The sequence below is a fragment of the Chelonoidis abingdonii genome, chromosome 1 (assembly GCF_003597395.2).
Source record: "Chelonoidis abingdonii isolate Lonesome George chromosome 1, CheloAbing_2.0, whole genome shotgun sequence".
Classification (NCBI taxonomy): Eukaryota; Metazoa; Chordata; order Testudines; family Testudinidae; genus Chelonoidis; species Chelonoidis abingdonii.
The window spans coordinates 369,516,926-369,536,581 of NC_133769.1; the positions used below are offsets into that span (position 1 = coordinate 369,516,926).

At 46.4% G+C, this 19,656-nt stretch overlaps 3 protein-coding genes across 3 annotated transcripts in view; all 3 read left to right on the forward strand.

The window, feature by feature from the left end:
- On the forward strand, positions 1 to 951 carry LOC116832837 (olfactory receptor 51G2-like). The gene has a single exon (XM_032793900.2). It carries the CDS (start codon positions 1 to 3, stop codon positions 949 to 951), a length of 951 nt encoding a protein of 316 aa, XP_032649791.1.
- Positions 952 to 2,171: 1,220 nt separating this feature from the next.
- On the forward strand, positions 2,172 to 15,188 carry LOC116832835 (olfactory receptor 51G2-like). Its single transcript, XM_075061897.1, is given in 5 exon segments — positions 2,172 to 2,312; positions 8,463 to 8,531; positions 10,307 to 10,368; positions 14,214 to 14,635; positions 14,638 to 15,188. Coding segments are annotated over 5 exon segments (1,245 nt in total).
- A 3,689-nt stretch (positions 15,189 to 18,877) lies between these two features.
- Positions 18,878 to 19,656, forward strand: part of LOC116832836 (olfactory receptor 51G2-like) — a 10,476-nt gene continuing 9,697 nt past the window's right edge. Inside the window, 2 exon segments of the mRNA XM_075061898.1 lie at positions 18,878 to 19,364; positions 19,367 to 19,651. Of these exon segments, the coding sequence (XP_074917999.1) occupies positions 18,878 to 19,364; positions 19,367 to 19,651 (772 nt within the window).

The following is a 19,656-nucleotide window of genomic DNA, read 5'->3' on the forward strand; positions in this document are numbered from 1 at the left end:
ATGTCAGCTCTCAATGACACCAAATTCAACTCTGCAGTGTTCCTGCTCACCGGGATACCTGGGCTGGAAGGCGTCCATCTCTGGATCTCTATCCCCTTCTGCTTAACATATTCTATTTCAATAATAGGAAATTCAGTCATTGTGTTCATTATAGAAACAGATCCAAGCCTCCGTGAGCCCATGTACATTTTCCTTTCCATGTTGGCCATCACAGACCTTGGCTTATCGATAGCCACCTTACCGACGATACTGGCCATATACTTGTTTAACTCTCGGGAAATCAGCTTCGAAGCCTGTTTTGCTCAGCTGTTCTTCATCCACTCGCTTCAATTCATTGAATCCTCTTTGCTCTTGTTGATGGCCTTTGAACGCTTCGTCGCGATCTGTAACCCACTGAGATATTCTTCCATCTTAACCCTGCCAAGAGTAGAAAAGATGGGACTGCTATTTTTACTAAGAAGTTTGGCTGTAGTATTCCCACTCCCATTTCTACTGAAACGGTTCCAATACTGTCGAGCCAATGTGCTCTTCCACTCCTACTGCCTGCATCAGGAGGTCATGAAGATGGCTTGTTCCGATATCGCAGTGAATAACATCTACGGCTTGTTTATTACACTATTAACGATGGGGTTGGACTCGCTGTTCATATTTCTCTCTTATGTGATGATCCTCAAAACAGCACTGAGCGTTGCGTCCAATACAGAGTGCCTCAGGGCCCTGAACACCTGCATATCCCACCTCTGTGCCGTCCTGCTCTTCTATTCAGGAGAGATCGGCCTTGCTCTGATACACAGATTTGGAAAGGGCTCATCTCCCTTGCTTCAAACCATCCTGGGCTACATCTCCCTGCTGCTCCCACCCCTGATTAATCCAATCGTGTACAGCATGAAAAGCAGACATCTGCGTGCAGGGATAATCAGGGCATTCGTCAAGTGCAGGGTCAGTTCATGAACCACCTGCAGCGCTGCTGTCATGGGAGATGAGAAACACGGCCCACCTATTCCATCCAGGAGCCTCCCATCCAGCTCTGTGTGCTGTGTGATCCATGGGGGCTGCTCCAGCTGTGGTCAGGGGCTTTTCATGGGGCAGAGTCACACATCCTACCCCTGTGTCCTCAGGTAAGGGCTTGTGATTTAGTCATGTCAGAGACATGATTAACACAGGAACCCCAGGAGAAGCCTGTCATAAATAGATAGCTAAGGGTTAATGTTTCTTTTACCTGTAAAGGGTTAACAAAGGGAACCAAACACCTGACCAGAGGACCAATCAGGAAACTGGATTATTTTCAAGTCACGGGAGCGGAAATTTTGGACTTCGAGTCTTTTGGTTTCGAATCTCTCAGCTTGAAGAGTTTCTTCTCTCCGTCTTAATCTTTCTGTTTTCCAACTTGTAAGTATCAGGTGAAAATATGGCTTTATGTTGTTTGGGTGTATTTCAAGTTGTAACTTGCTGAATGTTTCAAATGGATAATCGTTTTTGTAATCGAGACTGTTTATTCATATTTCTTATAAGCGAGTAGCCCTTGTATTTGTCATCTGATGCGTGTGTTTATTATCTTAGTCTTTTTTCATTCTTTTTGTTATATTAAAGGTTCTTTGTAAGACTATGTTTGAGTTTCTTCTCGGAGGTAGTTTATAGGAACAGGGAGGGAATTCTCTTTGTGTTAGATCAGGAGGGTGTTAGCTTCGGCAGCCACCAGGGAATTGGTGGGAAGGGGGAAGAGAGGATTATCATCTCTGTGTTCCTTGTGTTTGATAGTATTTGTCTCTTGTTGGAAGAGAGTGGGGGATGAGGCTTCTGTATTGTGATTGTTAAATGAGATTTGCATCCATGCTCTACTCGTTTAGCCAGAGACGGGAAAGGCTGTTGTGGGAGAGGGGGGGGAAGGCGGGGTGGCAATATATCTTTCTCTTTGCCAGGTGTAAGGACTCAGACGACTTCTGGGAAAATGGTTCTTAGCGGGTCTCCCCCCAGGGAAAGGGCCTTAGTGGTCAGGATGAATCCGGAGTAGATCTTTTGCAGTATCCTAGGTGATCGAAGAAGTCCTGAGTTGGGTGGCTAGGCGAGATAGAGATCCAACTGAATTTGTTTGGAGGTTGATGCTAAGCACCCAGATTTAATTGAACCGCTAAGGTCCCAGTATTTAGGAGCGACTAGAGGCTATCGATAGGATGGCTCATTCAGGCAAAGAACCCACCCTCTCCATGCCCATTGATGGCTCTGGCATTTCCAGCACATCGATCGGAAGTGTCCGAACCCCCAATCTATGCCACAATGCCTTGGATGTGGAGGCGCGCATCCGCTGGTTGTCTGTGAGTAGAGGGTCTACCACATAAGTGGGACTGCTTGGTGATGCAAAGACTTCTGGCCCATTCTTGGACATCTTTTCCGCGTCTCCATTGGTGCTTGCCCCATGCAATGCAAAGGTGGAAACTTGGCATTCAGCTCCCTTGACAGAGGACAGCCAACTCCTTGTCCCAGCCGGCCTATTCGGTGCAGGATTGGTCCCCCTTTACTAAACGGGAAAAGTGTGGACACAGCAGGGGAGCCATCCCCTCTGCGACCCCACCCTTCCCCCTCATCTTCCCTCAAAACCTCGTCCACTAGAGAGGCCAGAAGCCAGAGCCAAGCCACGGTAAGTGCCGCCCAGGGAGAAAGGGTCACTCTGGGTAACCTGGACCCTCCAGCTGCCCAGGCAGGTTGTGAGGACTTGAGGGAAAGAGGAGCAGGAGCAGGGCCTTGTAGCAAGAGGAGTTAAGGACCTTCTCATCCCCCTCCCCACCGAGAAGAGACTCGCGTCACCCGTGAGCTTCAGCTATTCACAGAGCGGCACCGCAGGGAATTCAGACTTGGTGCTCCTGGAAGCCGTTACCAATGGGCAGAGGTCAGCCCAGCCCCCAGGCTGCTCTAAACTCCACTGAGGAAGACAGAGAACAGGCCAGAAAATCAAACCACTTTAACTGGACTTTGCCATCTGCACTCTCTGCATCGCACGGCGGAGCTCTGCTGGCACAGCACAGAATCCAGCCGGGCCTGTCAAAACTGAACGGTGAGATTGCCAAGCAGTGTCTTGATTCCAGAAGTTGGGGCTTTAAGAAAGACGGGAAATAGTGCAAGTCTCCTGATGAAATCCCTGGAGCTGGCACTGCTGGCCGTATCTCAGGAGGAGCACCCACAAACGCAGGCACTGAAGGTTAGTTAATGGTCACACAGTCCATCAGTTGCAGAGATGCTGTTTCCCTCTGCACTTGTCTGCAGAGCCCCTTGTTGTAAGGAACAGGGTTACACCCCAGACAGCCGGACATAACAGTGATGGGCTCGCAGAGTCACTGGGTTCCTGAGGCACAGCTTAGAGGGTCTCCTCCCCTAGTCAGGCATGAGGCATGAGACGTGCACACATTAGGTAAGCAAGGCCATGCACATTCTTAATAGACATAGGAATGACCCAAGCCAAGCTCGCATGCCTGCTGCTAGCTCTCTGTTGAATCCACACAACTCCTCCCCCAATCTAAGTGCCCCCAAAGTTGGTGATGTTGGAAATTTGGATGCAGGGTGTGAGATCTATCTCCAGCTAAAAGAGTTCTTAGTGCTCACAGAGCAGGTGAGGATCAGGATCAGAGTGAGGGGCAGCCCATCTAGGCTCTGTTCTGCCAGGCAACGCTCTCCAGATCCTTCGCTCTCTGAAAGCAGGTTCTTACTACCGAGCTGCAGGAGGGACCCAGAACTCCCTCATCAAAGGGGGTTGTGCTGATGACAGGCCTCATCAGCAAGGGGTGTTGGGAAGGGTTCAGGTTCTCCACCCAGTGACCCAAATTATTCTTATGGGGCACACAGAGCTGAAATCTCTCTAAAGCTCTTAGCTCTGGGTATCATTACTGTAGCGTCCGAGCGCCTCACAATCACTAACATGATTATCAGTACAACAACCCGTGCGGCAGGGCCGTGCTATTAACTCCACTGGGCAGATCCCAAGGCCAGAAGGCATCACAGTGATCACTTTGTCTGACCCCTTGCACAGCACAGGCCAGAGACTGGCCCCACAATAACTACTACAGCAGAGTAAAAACAACATCCTGCCTCGATTTAACAATTGTCAGTGATGGAGAATCTGCCATGGCCCTTGGTAAATTGTTCCACTGGTTAATTACCCTCTTTGTAAAAAAAAATTACACCTTAGTTCCAGCCTGAATGTGTCTAGTTTTGGCTTCCAGCAATTGAATCTTCTTGTAACTTTCTCTGCTTGCTTGGTTGTTAAACATTTGTTCCTCATGCTGGTATTTAAAGACTGTGATCAAGTCACACCATAACCTTCTCTTTGTTATGCTAAATAGATCAAACTCCTTGAGTCCATCACTATAAGGCAGGTTTTCTAATCCTTTAATCATTCCCATAGTTATTCTCTGATCCCCTCCAATTTAGCAACTTCCTTCTTGAACAGTAGACACCAGAACTGGATCCCAGCAGTGGTCACACCAGGGCCAAACACAGAGGTAAAATAACCTCTCTGCTCCTACTCGAGATTCCCCTGGTTGGAGATCTTGGATTGCACTCACTTTTTGAGCCCTAGAACCGAACTGGGAACTCATGTTCAGCTGATTATAACCCCCAAGTCATTTTCAGAGTCACTGTTTCCCAGGATTGGGTCCCCCATCTGGTATAGATTGCCTGTGTTCCTTGTTCCTAGATTTATACCTGTATATTGAGCCGTATTAAAACATTGATTTTGTGGCACAAAGGACATAAGTGAGTAGCCCAAGGTCACAGGAGAAATCTGCGGAAGATCTTGGAATTAAGGCAGATCCCAGGGTAGCATTATAATCACCGAACCATCCTTCCTCACTAGGGCTACTGTCTGGGGAGGGGGCAGCTGGCAGCTCAGCATGTTAAGATTAGCAGAAACAGAGGGAGTGAAAGTCCTGTGACATCACAAAACAGGAACACAAGAAGAATTTCTTTTCCAGAAAATAATGCAGAGTCATGCTTTCTCCTGAACTGAATTCTTGTCTGGACCCAATTAACTTTTGGCCTTTACAACATCCCGTGGCAATGAGTTCTTCAGGCTGGAGGCACGTTGTGTGAAGAAATACATCCTTTTATTTGTTTTAAACCTGCTGCCTATAAAATTCCTTTGGTGACCCCAGTTCTTGTGTTATCATAGATTATCAGGGTTGGAAGGGACCTCAGAAGGTATCTAATCCCATCCCCTGCTCAAAGCTTATGAGGAGGAGTAAATAACACTTCATTTACTTTCTCCACACCAGTCTTATCCCCACTAAATCATCTCTTTTCCATGATGAAAAGTCCAAGTCTATTGAGTCTGCTAATCTCTCCTTATATGGTAGTTGTTCCATATCTCTAATCATTTTTCTTGTCCTTCTCTGCAGTTTTACTGTTCAAATGTATTTTTTTTGAGATGGGGCATCTGGAAGTGCATGCGGCTTTCGGGATGGGGATATACCATGGCTTTGTACTGAGGCAATATGATATTTTCTATCCCTTTCCAAATGGTACATAACATTCTGTTCAGTCTTCTTTGACTGCTGCTTCACCATGAATGGATGTTTTCGGAGAACTATCCCCAGTGACTCCAAGATGTTTTTTTTCAGCGGTAACAGCTAATTTCGATCCCATTAGTTTGTATGTATAGTTGGCATTATGCTTTCCACTGTGCATTACTTTGCACTTATCAACACTGATTTTCATCTGTCATTTTGTTGCCCAGTCCCCCAGTTTTGTGAGATCCCTTTGTAACTCTTTGTTGTCTTCTTTGGACTCCAGTGTATTGAATAAATTTGTCTCATCTGCAGATTTAGCCACCTTTTTTCACATAATTTATGAGTATGTTGAGTAGGACTGGTCCTGCACAGACACCTCTGGGACACCACTATTTGCATCTCTCCATTCTGAAAACTGATCATTAATTTCCACCCATTCTTTCCTATCTTTCAACTAGTTACCAAAACATGAGAGGGCAAACATGAGAGGGCCTTCCCTGCTTATCCAGGGAAGCTTATATTGGCTATAGCGAGTTCTTTAGTGAAGGAGGACCTTGTCAAAGGCTTTTTGAAATTCTGAATCACGCTATATCCACTCTCGATTAAATTTTTCTCTGAGGCTCATGCAGTCCCCCACACTGAAATAGTTCCAGAGACATCGTAAAGCACAGATATTAGAATAGGACAGGTTGGGTAGGGTATTGAAGTGATACGTGGCATTCAGTTGTGACAGAAGCAAAGGCAATGTGAGGTGAGGTAGGAACAAACTGATATGTCCAGGTGTATGTTAAGATTCAGAAAGGGGGGGGGACAGCATTGAGGCACGTAGCCACCACTACAGCCCTGGTTAATCAAGCGCCCTTCTCCAAATTCCATTGCCTCCTTTCCAGATGCCCAAGAATTGTAGTGAGGGGCCTCCACCCCATAGAACTGCCCAAGCCAACAAAAGTGCAGTGTGACTTTGGTCCTTCCCTCCTCCCCCAGCCCACCGACATTTACCTCCTCGCCCACTCCTTTCTGGGCTACCTTGTCAGTTATCTCCCCTATTTTGTGATGAATTAATAAAAGAAGGCAAGAATGTGAATCGAACAATGACTTTACTGCCTGTGCGAAGTGGTGTATCGAAAGAGAGGAGGGGAAGATGGTTAGCTCACTCAGGGAAGTAAGAGTGAACCAATGTAGATAGGACGGGGTTTCCTCAAGAGAAACCAACAGAACATTCACACCGTAGCCGGGCCAGTCATGAAACCTGGTTTGCAAAGCTTCTCTGATGCGCACCACGCTTCCTGTACTCTGCTAACAATCCTGGTGTCCATGCTGCGTGTAATCAGTGGCCAGGTGATTTCCTCAACCTCCCACCCCACCATAAATGTCTCCCCCTTACTCTCACAAATATTTTGGAGTGCACAGCAAGCAGTAATAACAATGGAATGTTGGTTTTGCTGAGGTCTAGCCGAGTCAGTAAACTACACCAGCGCGAGCTTTTAAACACCTAAATGCGCATTCTGTTCTTCACCACCCTGCACTTGCTCAGCCTATAGTTGAACAGCTCCTGGCTCCTGTCCAGGCTGCCTGTGTACGGCTTAATGAACCACGACATTAAAGGTAGGCTGGCCCCAAGGGTAATTATAGCATTACAAACATCCCCAACGGTTATTTTCTGGTCTGTGAAAAAAGTCCCTTGATGCAGCTTTAAGAAACAGACCAGAGTTCCTGAAAATGTGAGCGTCATGTACCTTTCAGGGCCATCCCACTGTGCTGTTGGTGAAATGTCCCTTGTGCTACACCAGTGCTTGCAGCACCACTGAAAAGTACCCCTTTTGGTTTATGTACTTGCTGGCTTGGTGCTCCGGGCCAAGATAGGGATATGGGTTCCATCTATCTCCCCACCACAGTTAGGGAAATCCATTGCAGAAAAGCTGTTCCACTATGATCTGCACATTTCCCAGAGTCACTACTCTTGATATCAGCAGCTTTTTGATTGCCTTGGCTACTTGGATCACAGCAGCCCCCACAATAGATTTGCCCACTCCAAATTGATGCCCAACTCACTCGTAGCTTTCTCGCGTTGCAAGCTTCCACAGGGCTATCGTCACTCACCTGTGAACTGTGAAGACTGCTCTCACCTTGGTATTCTTGCACTTCAGGGCAGGGGAAAGCAAGTCACAAAGTTCCATGAAAGTGCCCTTATACATGCAAACGTTTTGCAGCGACTCGGAATCGTACCAAACATGCAACACCGTGTGGTCCCACCATTCTGTGCTTGTTTCCAGAGCCCAGTATCAGCGTTCCACAGCACAAACCTGCCCCAATACCACCATGATGTCCACATTGCCAGGGTCCGTACTTTGAGAGAAGTCTGTGTCCAAATCCTCATCACTCTCATCAGCAAGGGGTGACTTGGCCTACAGGGATTTCAAATCAACAAAGGGGGTGGAGTTGCATCAAGGAGAAACACACACAATGTCCTCCTCAAGGATTTAACTCAAAACCCTGTGTTTAGCAGGCCAATGCTCAAACCATTGAGCCATCCTTTCCTCCACTGGCCAGAGTGGAAGGGAGGGGGAGCAAATGAATGCAAAACAAATCTAGTCTCTGTCTTGTTTTGATCCATTCCATCTCTCTTATACATCTTAAGCTGGCAGATGACTGTGCAGTATGACTGCTAGCCATCGTCATCTCCTGGGTGCTCACTAGAAGACGTTGCAGTAAGACTGCTAGCCATCCTCTCCTGGCTGCTCGCCAGAAGACAGTGCAGTACGACTGTAGGCAGGACTGAATATCCAGGAGATGAAACCTGAAACGAGAATGACCTGCAGTCACTGCCATTTATGTCACCAAGGTCTGCCAAGAGCACCCATGTCTGCCCAGGCGCCCCTGACCGACCTTACTAAGGTCGGCTAAAAGAGCACCCAGGACCTTCCTCCTGGTGTCTGATAATGCTTGTACTCCTCATTCCTCTGGCAGTTTGCCTTCCCACTCTCAGCTACTAGTGCCTATTGCTCCCAGCTCCTTGCACGAACCTCAGTGACTGAGGTGAGGTCTTTTTTAAACACAGCTGCCCTGATTAGTTAGCCTGTCCTAATTGATTCTAGGAACTTCTTCATTGGCTCCAGTGTTATAATGAACCTGCCTGCCTTAATTCTTTCCAGCAAGTTCCTGCTTATTCTGGAACTGCCCCTATTACCCTAGCCAGGGAAAAGGGACCTACTTATTCTGGGACTAATATATCTGCCTTCGATCATTCTTCTGTAACCATCTGGCCTGACACTGTGATTAGGAAAATATAGCGCCCTTATCAGCCCAGAGTTTTGAACTAACATGCCCCTTTTCTTCACAGGCCGAGGCCTTTGGCTAAGAGCAATGCTAGGTAAAAGGAAGGCTTTGACTTCCCCTAAAACTTTTTATCTGTACAAAGGGCACTGGGATATGAAGAAACCAGGGAAAGGAGAACTAGAGAGAGAGAAAAAATTCACACGTGTGGTCTATTTTCCACAACACCTATAACAGGCGTCACTCCAGATTTACATGTGTAAATTCGATCTGAACCTGGCTCTGTTAATTTACCCTTATCAAAAGGATTAAGAAGTTCCCAATACCTAGCTGACTCCTGACCAGAAGGACCAATAAGGGAACAAGATACTTTCAAAGTTGAGAGGGGGGAAACAGTCCTATATCTGTTCTGTGTGTGCTTTTGCTGGAGTCAGAGATCCAGAAAACAACCATCTAACCCTTGTTTAAATTAGTCAGTATTTAGACAAGAATGTGGTAAATTTATTTATTTTTCTCTTTGTCATTTCTTTTGCAAACATAGAGGGAGAATCAATTTGGGTTTTAGTGTAACTTTAAGGTTTTCCCCAAAGGCAAATCCTCTGTGTTTTGAATCTGTTGTCTGTGAAAGTATCTTGCTTTCTAATCTCACAGAGGTATTCCTTTCACCCTCTTTCTTTAATTTAAAGTCTTCTTTTAAGAACCTGATTGATTTTCCCCTGTTTTAAGATCCAAAGAATTTGTATCTGGGCTCACCAGGAATTGACCTTGCTTCCCTGTGTGTGCATTTATATACAAAACTATAACTGGGTCCAAAAAAGAATTAGATACGTTGATGTAGGATAGGTCCGTCAATAGCTATTTGCCAAGATGAGCAGGGACACAACCCCATGCTCTGGGTGTCTCTAAACCTCTGACTGTGAGAAGCTGGGAGCAGACGACAGGGGATGGATCATTCGATAATTGTTCTTTCCCTCTGAAGAGTCTGCACAGTTCACGGTCAGAGGACAGGACATAGGGGTAGATGGACCATTGGTCTGACCCAATATGGCCATAAAGTGTTACGCTGATGGAGGGGCTGCTGCAGAAAAGCCTTTTCCAGGGATCCCTCTGTTATAGAGCTGGTGTAGCCAGCCTAGCAGACATCCAGGGGTTGCTCAGTGTGGGAGGCTGAGGGGCGACTACTGCTGCCACCTCGAGGTGTAATTCTGTAGCACAAGTGATAGAGGCTGATGGTTTGCGCTAAATCTAGGCTGGAAGAGAGAGTCTCCTCCCCACACACAAAATGTTTTGACCCAAACTGAAGATTTCCTTTTCACCCATTTTTGGGGGGTAAGATTTCAAAGAACACTAATCATTTTTCTGTGATTGCTCAGTTACCAGGATGCTTCCTAGTTGCAGCTGCCTGGATCCCCAAGAGAAACTACAGGCTTTTCATCTGGCTGCACTCTGCGTATGGACACGTCAAAACCTCCTGCCCAGTCTATGGCTTGGTATTGTGCCTATCAGCTATTCTAACCAGCCTTCTCATCTCTGTGCAGCCCCCTCCACCCAATACATCTGCCCCTTCAGAACATGACAAGAAATCTGTTTGGAATTTCTGGTATCCTTCCAAAATCAAATACCCACTCTAACAAGATCTATACAAACTGTCACAGCAGTCTGAGTTACAGTATCACCAAGTCTCATTCAACAACCATGAGCCACACCTCCAAAACCAAGGAGATTGGATAAAAAATAATGGGATATATATATACAGTAATGTGGGGTACGTTTTCATATGTCATTGGTTGCTCAGCCTTTGGGGATGCAATTGATTCAGGGTTTCTAGCTTTTCTGCAACTTATTATTTTTTTTAATTCTTTGGAAAACTGAAAGCTGAGATTCTTGCACAGTGTCTAGATTCCAGAAGTTGGGGCTTTAAGAAAGTGAGGAAATAGTGTGAGAATCCTGATAAAATCCCAGATTAGAGGAATAGAGCCTGCAGCAGGGCTTGTGCTGCAGTCCAGGAGAGTAGGATCACTACACATCCCCTGTGATTTGTTCTCCTGCAGTTTGCCATTGGCTGTGACAGGGGTTAAAGTTGATGCACACTAAGCCAATCAGCTGATGTTCCCTGATGGCCAGTGGGCCCCAAGGGAATGTGCAGGCATACTTCATAAAGACACTTGTCTCACTGTTTGAACAGATACTGCCTGCTGCCTGTGCTATCTCCAAAGACTCGTTGTCCTTTAGGGTGAAGACCTCTGGTGTCAGCGGTTCCTCTGCTAGCAGGAATTGGGTACGTTCGCAGGTTTCAAAATCTTTAAAATGTGCAGTGAAGGGGAAAGGCTGCAAGCTGTTTCAATTTGCAGAGGTTCTGTGCAGCGGCAGAGGACTCAGCTGGGCTGTCAGGGTGACTCAGTGATAGTGGCTGTAGGGCAGGCAGCAGTAGGTAGCTTGGGATCCCCTCCCCTACATGTGCCCTTGCTCCATGGTGGGTTATTAAAGCTACACAGAAATCTGAGATTCCAAGCAAGTTCGAAGTGCGAAAACCTCGATGCCCCAAGTCAGAATTTCTGAAGGGCTCCCATTTCTAGAGATGCCATATGCTCTGGGCCCAATCCTGTCAGGGATGAGCAAGAGAAGGTGCCACGAAATTTCAGTGACTAGTTCCCAAGTCACCTCAGGTATATTTGCTCGTGGAAATTTAATCAGCAAATGCATTTTCATAGGTTTTATTCTCTATCTCGATTGTGAATACAGGGATTCAGAGCCGTGCTGCTCTGTGCTAACAGGTCTGATGTGGCATATTTCTATTTCCTGACTGGCTGAAGCCTCCAGCACTTCTGTACAGTAGGTATCGTTCACAGTTTCGGAGCTACCTGCATGTGTGCCCCCTCTCTGGTCTCTGAGTGAAAGACACCAGGCCTCATACCCTGCCCATTCCTGGAGTGGAATCCCGCCATTCTCCCACCCTCAGACTGGGCTCTGGGCTACAGCCCACTGTGGTTCAACTGTGCTTATCCAGAAGGTCAGAGTGCATTTGACACCTGTGGTTCTTCCCTATGGGAGCATGTGAGTAGTGATGAGACGAGTGACCAGCCAGCTGTGAACTAAAATATTGTTTAATTTGACTGTAGGACTAAAGCATAACATGGGGGAATAAGAGTGTTTTTTAAACAATAGTCAATATATGTGTGTGATGCCAAGTCCTCCCACTCTGACAGGGGCACAGTCAGTCAGAGAGGCTTCATATTTCCCCAGCAGAGTCTGTGTGTATCAGTCTGAACAGCCTCTCAGCAACAGCTGCCCCACATCTGGACAGACTGCCAGCGCTGGCAATACATGCTGTGTAATGTGGCTGAAGCCTGGAAATAACCTAAATAACAGGTGTTGGAGTTACTATGTACTACAGACTGATACGTATACTAATCCCAGTGCCCGTTACTACTCCAGATACAGACTTCAGACTGACAGAACAGAACCTGAGGAGAACCAGTCAGCTATTAATCCAGGGACAGAGGAGCTCCTAGATTTTTGTTTGCTGACAAGCAACTCACTGAGGGCTGAGACGCTGGGATCTTTCAGGTTCTGAAGAAATCCAGATGACAGATGCTACATTTTCAGTCCCACTCTAACCTGAGAAATCATCTCTGAAAGCAGATCACAGGAGAAATGATTGATGGACCTCTGTGTACTAAAGTACAGATGTGTAAATGTTATGACAAATTTTTTTCATTCTAATACAAATATTACAACTCAAATTTCAAGATATGCCTGTATACTGAAAGCCAGCAGCAGAGTTTTTAGAATCTCTACAGGAAGGAGCAGTGGAAACTTTACTGCTTAATGGCTTTTACTTTAGAAAGTATTTCAGAAGTGCTCCACATACTATGTGCAATGGGTATGTGCTGTTAACTCTTTGTTCAGTGAAGAGTTGTATGATTCTTCCACCTGGTGACTGACCAGTAGCTGTTTCTAATACTTACATTCAGTGTCAAGAACACAATCCCTGGACACTCCCTGGGCAAGACTTTCCAAAAAGTAAAGTTATGAGAGATCAGAACTCCTGGCCTCTGTTTCAGCAGAGCAGAGCTCAGGTGCAGAAAAGGGGAGTGTAATTGTGGTTGTACGTAATTGACTCCCATCACCACTTACACAAGAATGTCTGAAGAAACTGGCAAGTTCCACCAGCTATTAGTGCAAACCGAGGGTTTTCACTGTTCACTCATACGTAACACTAACCACACATTTTCCCAAATAAAATAAATGTCTGTGTTAGCTTGTAACTTTCCAAATATCTACAGACCTCACCTGGGGAGAGAGTGCAGGCCCTGTGAGGATGAAGAGAAACCTGTAGGATGATTGAACTTAGGCTGCTCAAAGCACTTTAGCTTCTCTTAAAGGGATTTTTGGGGGTCAGAGTGTATCACTGGGAGCATTTGGTTTAAGGAAAAGTTAACAGAGCCTGGTTCTTATCAAATTTACACATGTAAATCTAGAACAATGTCATTTAAGTCAATGTTATTGAATTAAGAACTTGTGCCTAAGAATATATCTCATGTACTGCAAAGAGGCAGTGGCTTTAGTTGGACCCTCAGATGTGGCGAAAATAAAAAAGTGTATATAATGAGGCAATGAAATACATTTCTAAATAGCTTCAGTGCAGGACAGATAAATACAATGACAGTTTTACCCATGCACTTCCCTTGAATTCACACTCATTTCATGATAAAAATGAAGCATTCTCAGAAGTGGAGGGCCAGAAAGAGTGCCTGTGGGAAAGTCACAATTATAAAATCACACAGTGCTCAAGTAGATTGTGGATCTCCCAGCCACAAGATATCAGTTAGGCCAAGAGTTTAGTAGGATTCAAAGAGGGACTGGATGTTTATATGGCTAACCAGAAAATCGAATTAAAATAATGAGGATAGTTTCAAATTTCTTCAATGAGTTCTAAAACTGCCTGATTTGCTTCACAAAAATTGTCTAACTAATGGGTTCAGGTTATTTCAAAGCTCTCTATTGCAGAGCGTCTTCCACTTCCTCTGAAGCATCTGGAACTGGCCACTGCATACTAGACTAGATCAGTAGTTCTCAAACGGTTCTATGGGTGATCCCTTTCCCACAGCAGCCTCTGAGTGAGACACTTGTTTATTTATTGAAAAGCATTATAAATGCTGGAGGCAAGGCGGGGTTTGGAGTGGAGGCTGACAGCTCGCTACCCCCCCATATAAAATCTCATGACCCCCTGAGGGGTCCCAATTGCCAGTTTGAGAACCTCTGAGCTAGATGGACTATGGATCTGATGCATGATGGCAATGCTTATCTTCCTATTTGTTCTGTAAATCTAAGACTGTGTTTTTGCTGATCTTCCTTGAGCTACTGGGAGTATCTAGACTTGCACTGAGAGCAGAAAGATGTCTCACTAAATATCATCTAGTCTCCTGTTCTTTTTCCTTTTAGGAAGGAAAGTTCAATACTCCTCGGAGCTGCCCAGTACATTATATTATCTGTCAATGACACCAAATTCACACCTGCAGTGTTCCTTCTCAATGGGATACCTGGGCAGAAAGACGTCCATCTCTGGATCTCTATCGTCTTCTTCTTAACGTATGTTATTTCCATAGTAGGAAATTCAGTAATTCTCTTCATTATAAAAACAGATTCAAGCCTCCATGAGCCCATGTACATTTTCCTTTCCATGTTGACCATCACAGACCTAGGCTTATTGATGTCTACCATGCCGATGACACTGGGCTTATACTTGCTTAACTCTAGAGAGATCAACCTCAATGCCTGTTTTGCCCAGCTCTTCTTCATCCACTTGCTTAAATGCATTGAATCCTCTGTGCTCTTGGTGATGGCCTTTGACCGCTATATCGCGATCCAGACCCACTGAGATATGCTTCCATCTTAACTCTGCCAAGAATAAGCAAAATAGGACTGATGTGTGTGCTAAGAGGGGTGGCTGTAATACTCCCAATCTGTTTTCTCCTTCAACGGTTACGATATTGTCAATTTAATGTCCTCTCCCATTCCTACTGCCTAAGCCAGGAGGTCATGAAGATGGCTTGTTCAGATATTAGCGTGAACAGCATCTATGGCTTTTCTATTACAGTTCTAATGCTGTGGTTGGACTCGCTGCTCATCTTTCTGTCTTATGTGATGATCCTTAAAACAGTGCTCAGCATCGCGTCCTATGCGGAGTGTCTTAGGGCCCTGAATACCTGTGTCTCCCACCTCTGTGCCATCCTGTTCTTCTATATGCCAATCACCGGCTTGTCCCTGATACACAGATTAGGGGAGGGCTCTTCTCCCTTGTTTCAAACTGTCCTGGGTTATATCTACCTGCTCGTCTCGCCCCTGATGAACCCAATTGTGTACAGCGTGAAAAGCAAACACCTTCGTGAGAGGATCATCAGGGCATTCATCAAGTGAAGGGTCAGTTCAAAATGCAGCTCTAGGGCTGATGAAGTGATAGACAAAAAATACAGGCCACCTATTCCATCCTGGACTCTTAAATCTGAGACGACATGAGCTAGTGATCTCCATTATGGAGAGAAAGGTTCAGATGGGGTCTAACGCCTGGAGCAATTGGAGAGCGGCTGGTGGGGGTGGACAGGGCACTGGAAGAAGGAGACCAAGGCAGGCAGCAGGATTAAAAAGTGACTTTGTTTGTGAAGAGCCAGGGAACCAGTGGGATATTGGTCAAAAAAGAGCTGCATCAGTGTCTGCTCTGACCTCAGAATTCCTGTTGATACAGTTAGTAAAAACAAGGGATGTGCAAGCTGTTTCCCATTACACGTGGCCTGTCACTGTCCTGTCTGTTGTTAAACATTCACAGGCTATGAAAAACAGTGCAGAGCTGTTCTACTGTTGCAGTCCTGGCCCTTCCTGAGCGCTCTGGGTGCTGTGAGATCCTTCGGGGCTGCACCAGCTGTGAACAGGAGCTATTCAAGTGGCATGGACACCCACCATCCCCTTATGCCCTCAGCCAGATGTTTGTGACTGAATCATGTCAGACCCATGTTTAACATAGGAGCCCCGGGAGAAGCCATTCAGACAAACCCTCTACCCTCATTGATGGCTCTGCACACAGTACACCTCTGATCCCACTCTCCACCAAGGCAGATCAGCCTGTGTGAATGAGGTTCTGATACATAGGAGAACTGACAAGAGACTGAGACCCACGTTCCCTCATCCTCCCCTCCATTTGTGTTGCCCTAGCAATGAAATAGGAGTGGAAATAGTCATCTCCTCAACAGAGGCACAGCTAATGCCTATCCTCTATTAAGAATGTGCATGGCCTTTCTTATCCGGCATGTGCATCTCTCATGTCTGAAGAAGAAGAAGAGACTCTCTCAGCAGTGCTGCAAGAACCAGTGATTCTTCGAGACAGTCACTGCTATATCTGGCTGTCTGTGGTGAAACTCTGTTTCTCACAAAGGAGGCTTTGTAGCCCAGTTCAGAGAGATGCAGTGTTTCTGCCACTGATGTACTGTGTGACTAGAAATTTCGATTAACTAACCCTCAGTACCTTTGTTTGCCACTGGAGAGGCTGGCTGTGTCACCAGCATAGCAGCATTAGAGAAGCCAGCCCAGCTGAATGGTTAGGAGCTCAGAGGTTCCAACAGCTCCCAGACTGCACCCTGGGGTTGATGACCGATCACAGCTTACTGTTCAGAGTGAGATTTTCACTTCATACAGTGGTGGATATTTTAAGTGAGATTTATGTGAGCTGGCTTGAGCTCTGTCAAAGAGGTTTCCACTTTGTTATTATCTCTTTGCTTATTTGGGAAAAGGAAAGTAAGGACAGAAAAGCAGGAAAATGAGTGAGAGTGAAACTGTTGTGAAATTGGAGCCATGCAGATTGCAGGCAGAAAAAAAAGAAGATGAATATAAAAGATTTCTGGAGTTAAAAGAATTCCAGATAAAAGTTAGGGAAGCTCAGAAGCAAGTGGAAGGAGCTGCACACCAGAGAATTTTGGAACTCGAACAGGCAGAAACTGAGTAAAAGAAACTAGCCACAGACCTGACAGGCAAAGAAATGGAGGAGAAGGAGAGAGAGAGAAGGCAACTGGGCCAGCAACAGCAGTTTTAGTTTGAGTATGTGGGAATGGGCTCAGGGCTAGGGGCAGGGGGTTATAGTGTAGAGTGGCTCTTACGTCGGGGTTTGCCGTAACCCTGTCTCCCACCTTCATGTACCTGCAGCTCCTAGAAGGAGGGACGACGGGGCTCCATGTACCCCCCTCACCCACAGACTCCACCCCTGCAGCTCCTATTGGCTTCAGTTCCCATATGCTCAGGAGCTGCAGGGACACATGCAGGTGGGTAGGTAGCCTGCCAGCCTTATCCACCCCCGCAGCCCACCACTGGTGCGATGCTGCTTTCCCTCCCACTCCAGCATCAGAGGGGTTCCCGGCCCATGTGTCACAGCCACGCCATCCCCAGCACCAGCCGTGGTCCCAGGCCATCTCCACCAGCACCTCTGGTGTCCCCAGATGACCCCCGTCCCCGGGAACTCACAGCACTCCGGCCAAGTTTTAGGTGGGGTACATATTAAAAGTCATGTACCGGTCACAGATTATGAGTTTTTGTTTATTGCGCAAGATCTGTCCGTGACTTGTCCTAAAAATACCTGTGACTAAAATATAGCCTTACTGATGGCTCATAAACAAAGAGAATGAACCATGGAAGAGCTTAGTCTTCCTATGAGCGTTTCAGCCACCTATCAGTAATGGATGCTATGACTCAGCAGAGCATCCAAGGACCTGGGGCCAGACCATGAATACTGAACTCCCTTTTGGTACTTATATTTCTCCACACTCTGGGCTGGGAACTTGTCTTGTTGCATATCTTGGCTGTCTTTGAGCGTCTGCACAGGTGGATAATAGCCCTGCCCTGCCTCACAGGGGTGGCAGGAGGATCAATACATTCCAGGTGCTCAGATAGTCTGAGACCCTAAGATCAGGGCTGTGTTCGGGTTCCACAGAGCAACAATTCTGGACATTTGTTTGTCAAAGGCCTCTTACCGCAGCCTTTTGTGACAGCTGGTTTCTGGGAAACCCTGTGACTCTAGCACCTTGGTGTCTATGGCAGACGTGGGGGTGCTTAGGAGTGACAGTGACGGGTGGGTAGTAGAATTGTGAGGGGAGTGTTGGAGTGTCACAATGATACCGAGCCTTTCAGCACAGTCAGCAGACCGGAGTTTGCAGCCATTGAGGCTGAATGGGTCTAACTGCCAAACAATGGATCCAACGGGCATAGTGGCTCATCTTAGATGGTTCTCGGAGAAAGCCGTCTGAGGGCAAAGGTCAGCTTCACACTTTGGCCCCATAAACAGACACGGCTGAGCACTGTGGTGACTGGGCCCAGGCTCACACAGGTTTCAGAACAAGCTGCTTCCACAAGAAAGAGCAAACAGATGGAAGATACTGTCAGGGACACAGGGAAATAGGCTGGTCTGAAGCAGGCGTAGTCATGGGTGGGCCTAGTTGACCATGGCCCACCATTTAGCATCCAGGCCACCCACACACCCGTNGGACTGTCCAGTTTGGCTGATGTACACAGAGAGGGGTATTGCTGGCACATGATGGTGTATATTACATTGGTGGACATGCAGGTGAATGAATGGTGATGTTGTGGCTGATCTAGTTAGGTCCTGTGATGATGTCGCTGGTGTAGATGAACTGGATGTTTATATGGGTTACCAGAAAATCTAATTAGAGTAGTGAGGATTGTTTATAATAAAGTATTGGAAGGGCTCTAAAACTTCCTGATTTACAGCACAAAATATGTGTAGGTGCTGGGTGTCAGGAGGAAACTTTCCCTGGAAGCAGGTTATCTCATAACTGCCTATGGAAGGGCTTCTTTCCCCTTTCTCTCCAGCATCGGAAACTGGCTACTGGGCTAGATGGAATACAGGTCTTCTCCCGTCTGGCAGTGCCTATCTTTCCATCAGTGGTGTAAATCCAAGACTTTGTTTTTGATGATCTTCCTTGAGATCCTGGGACTCTCTAGACTTGCACTGAGAGCAGAGAGATGTCTTGTTAAATATAATCTAGTTTCCTGTTCTTTTTCCTTTCAGGAAGGAAAGTTGAAAACTCCTGAGACCTACCCAGTACATTATGTCAGCTGTCAATGACACCAAATCCAATTCTGCAGTGTTACTTCTCACCGGGATACCTGGGCTGGAAGATGTCCATGTCTGGATCTATATCCCTTTCTGCTTAATGTATGTTATTTCGATAGTAGGAAATTCAGTCATTCTGTTCATTATAAAAAGAGATCCAACCCTCCATGAGCCCATGTACATTTTTCTTTCCATGTTGGCCATGACAGATCTTGGCTTATTGGTAACCACCATGCCGACGATACTGGGTATATTCTTGTTTAAATCTGGGGAGATCAGCCTCGATGCTTGTTTTGCTCAGCTGTTTTTCATCCACTCGCTTTCATGCATTGAATCATCTGTGCTCTTGTTGATGGCCTTTGACCGCTTTGTCGCAATCTGCAATCCTTTAAGATATGCGTCCATCTTAACACCCTCCAAAATAGCCAAGATGGGACTGGTGTGTGTGCTCAGGGAAGTGGCCCTAATATTCCCACTCCCCCTCTCCTCAAAAGGTTCCAATACTGTCGAACTAATGTCCTCTCCCATTCCTTCTGTGTGCACCAAGACGTCATGAAGTTAGCTTGTTCAGATATCACAGTCAACCGCATCTATGGCTTGTCTATTGTACTCTTAACAGTGGGGTTAGACTCGTTGCTCATCTGTCTCTCTTATGTGATGATCCTCAGAGCAGTGCTGAGCATTACATCCCATATGGAGTCCCTCAGGGCCCTGAACACCTGTGGGGCTCACCTCTGTGCTGTCTTGCTTTTCTACACACCAATACTTGGCTTG

Excerpts from the sequence above, each read along its gene's own strand:
- LOC116832837 (XM_032793900.2), top strand. The coding sequence starts at position 1 with ATGTCAGCTCTCAATGACACCAAATTCAACTCTGCAGTGTTCCTGCTC.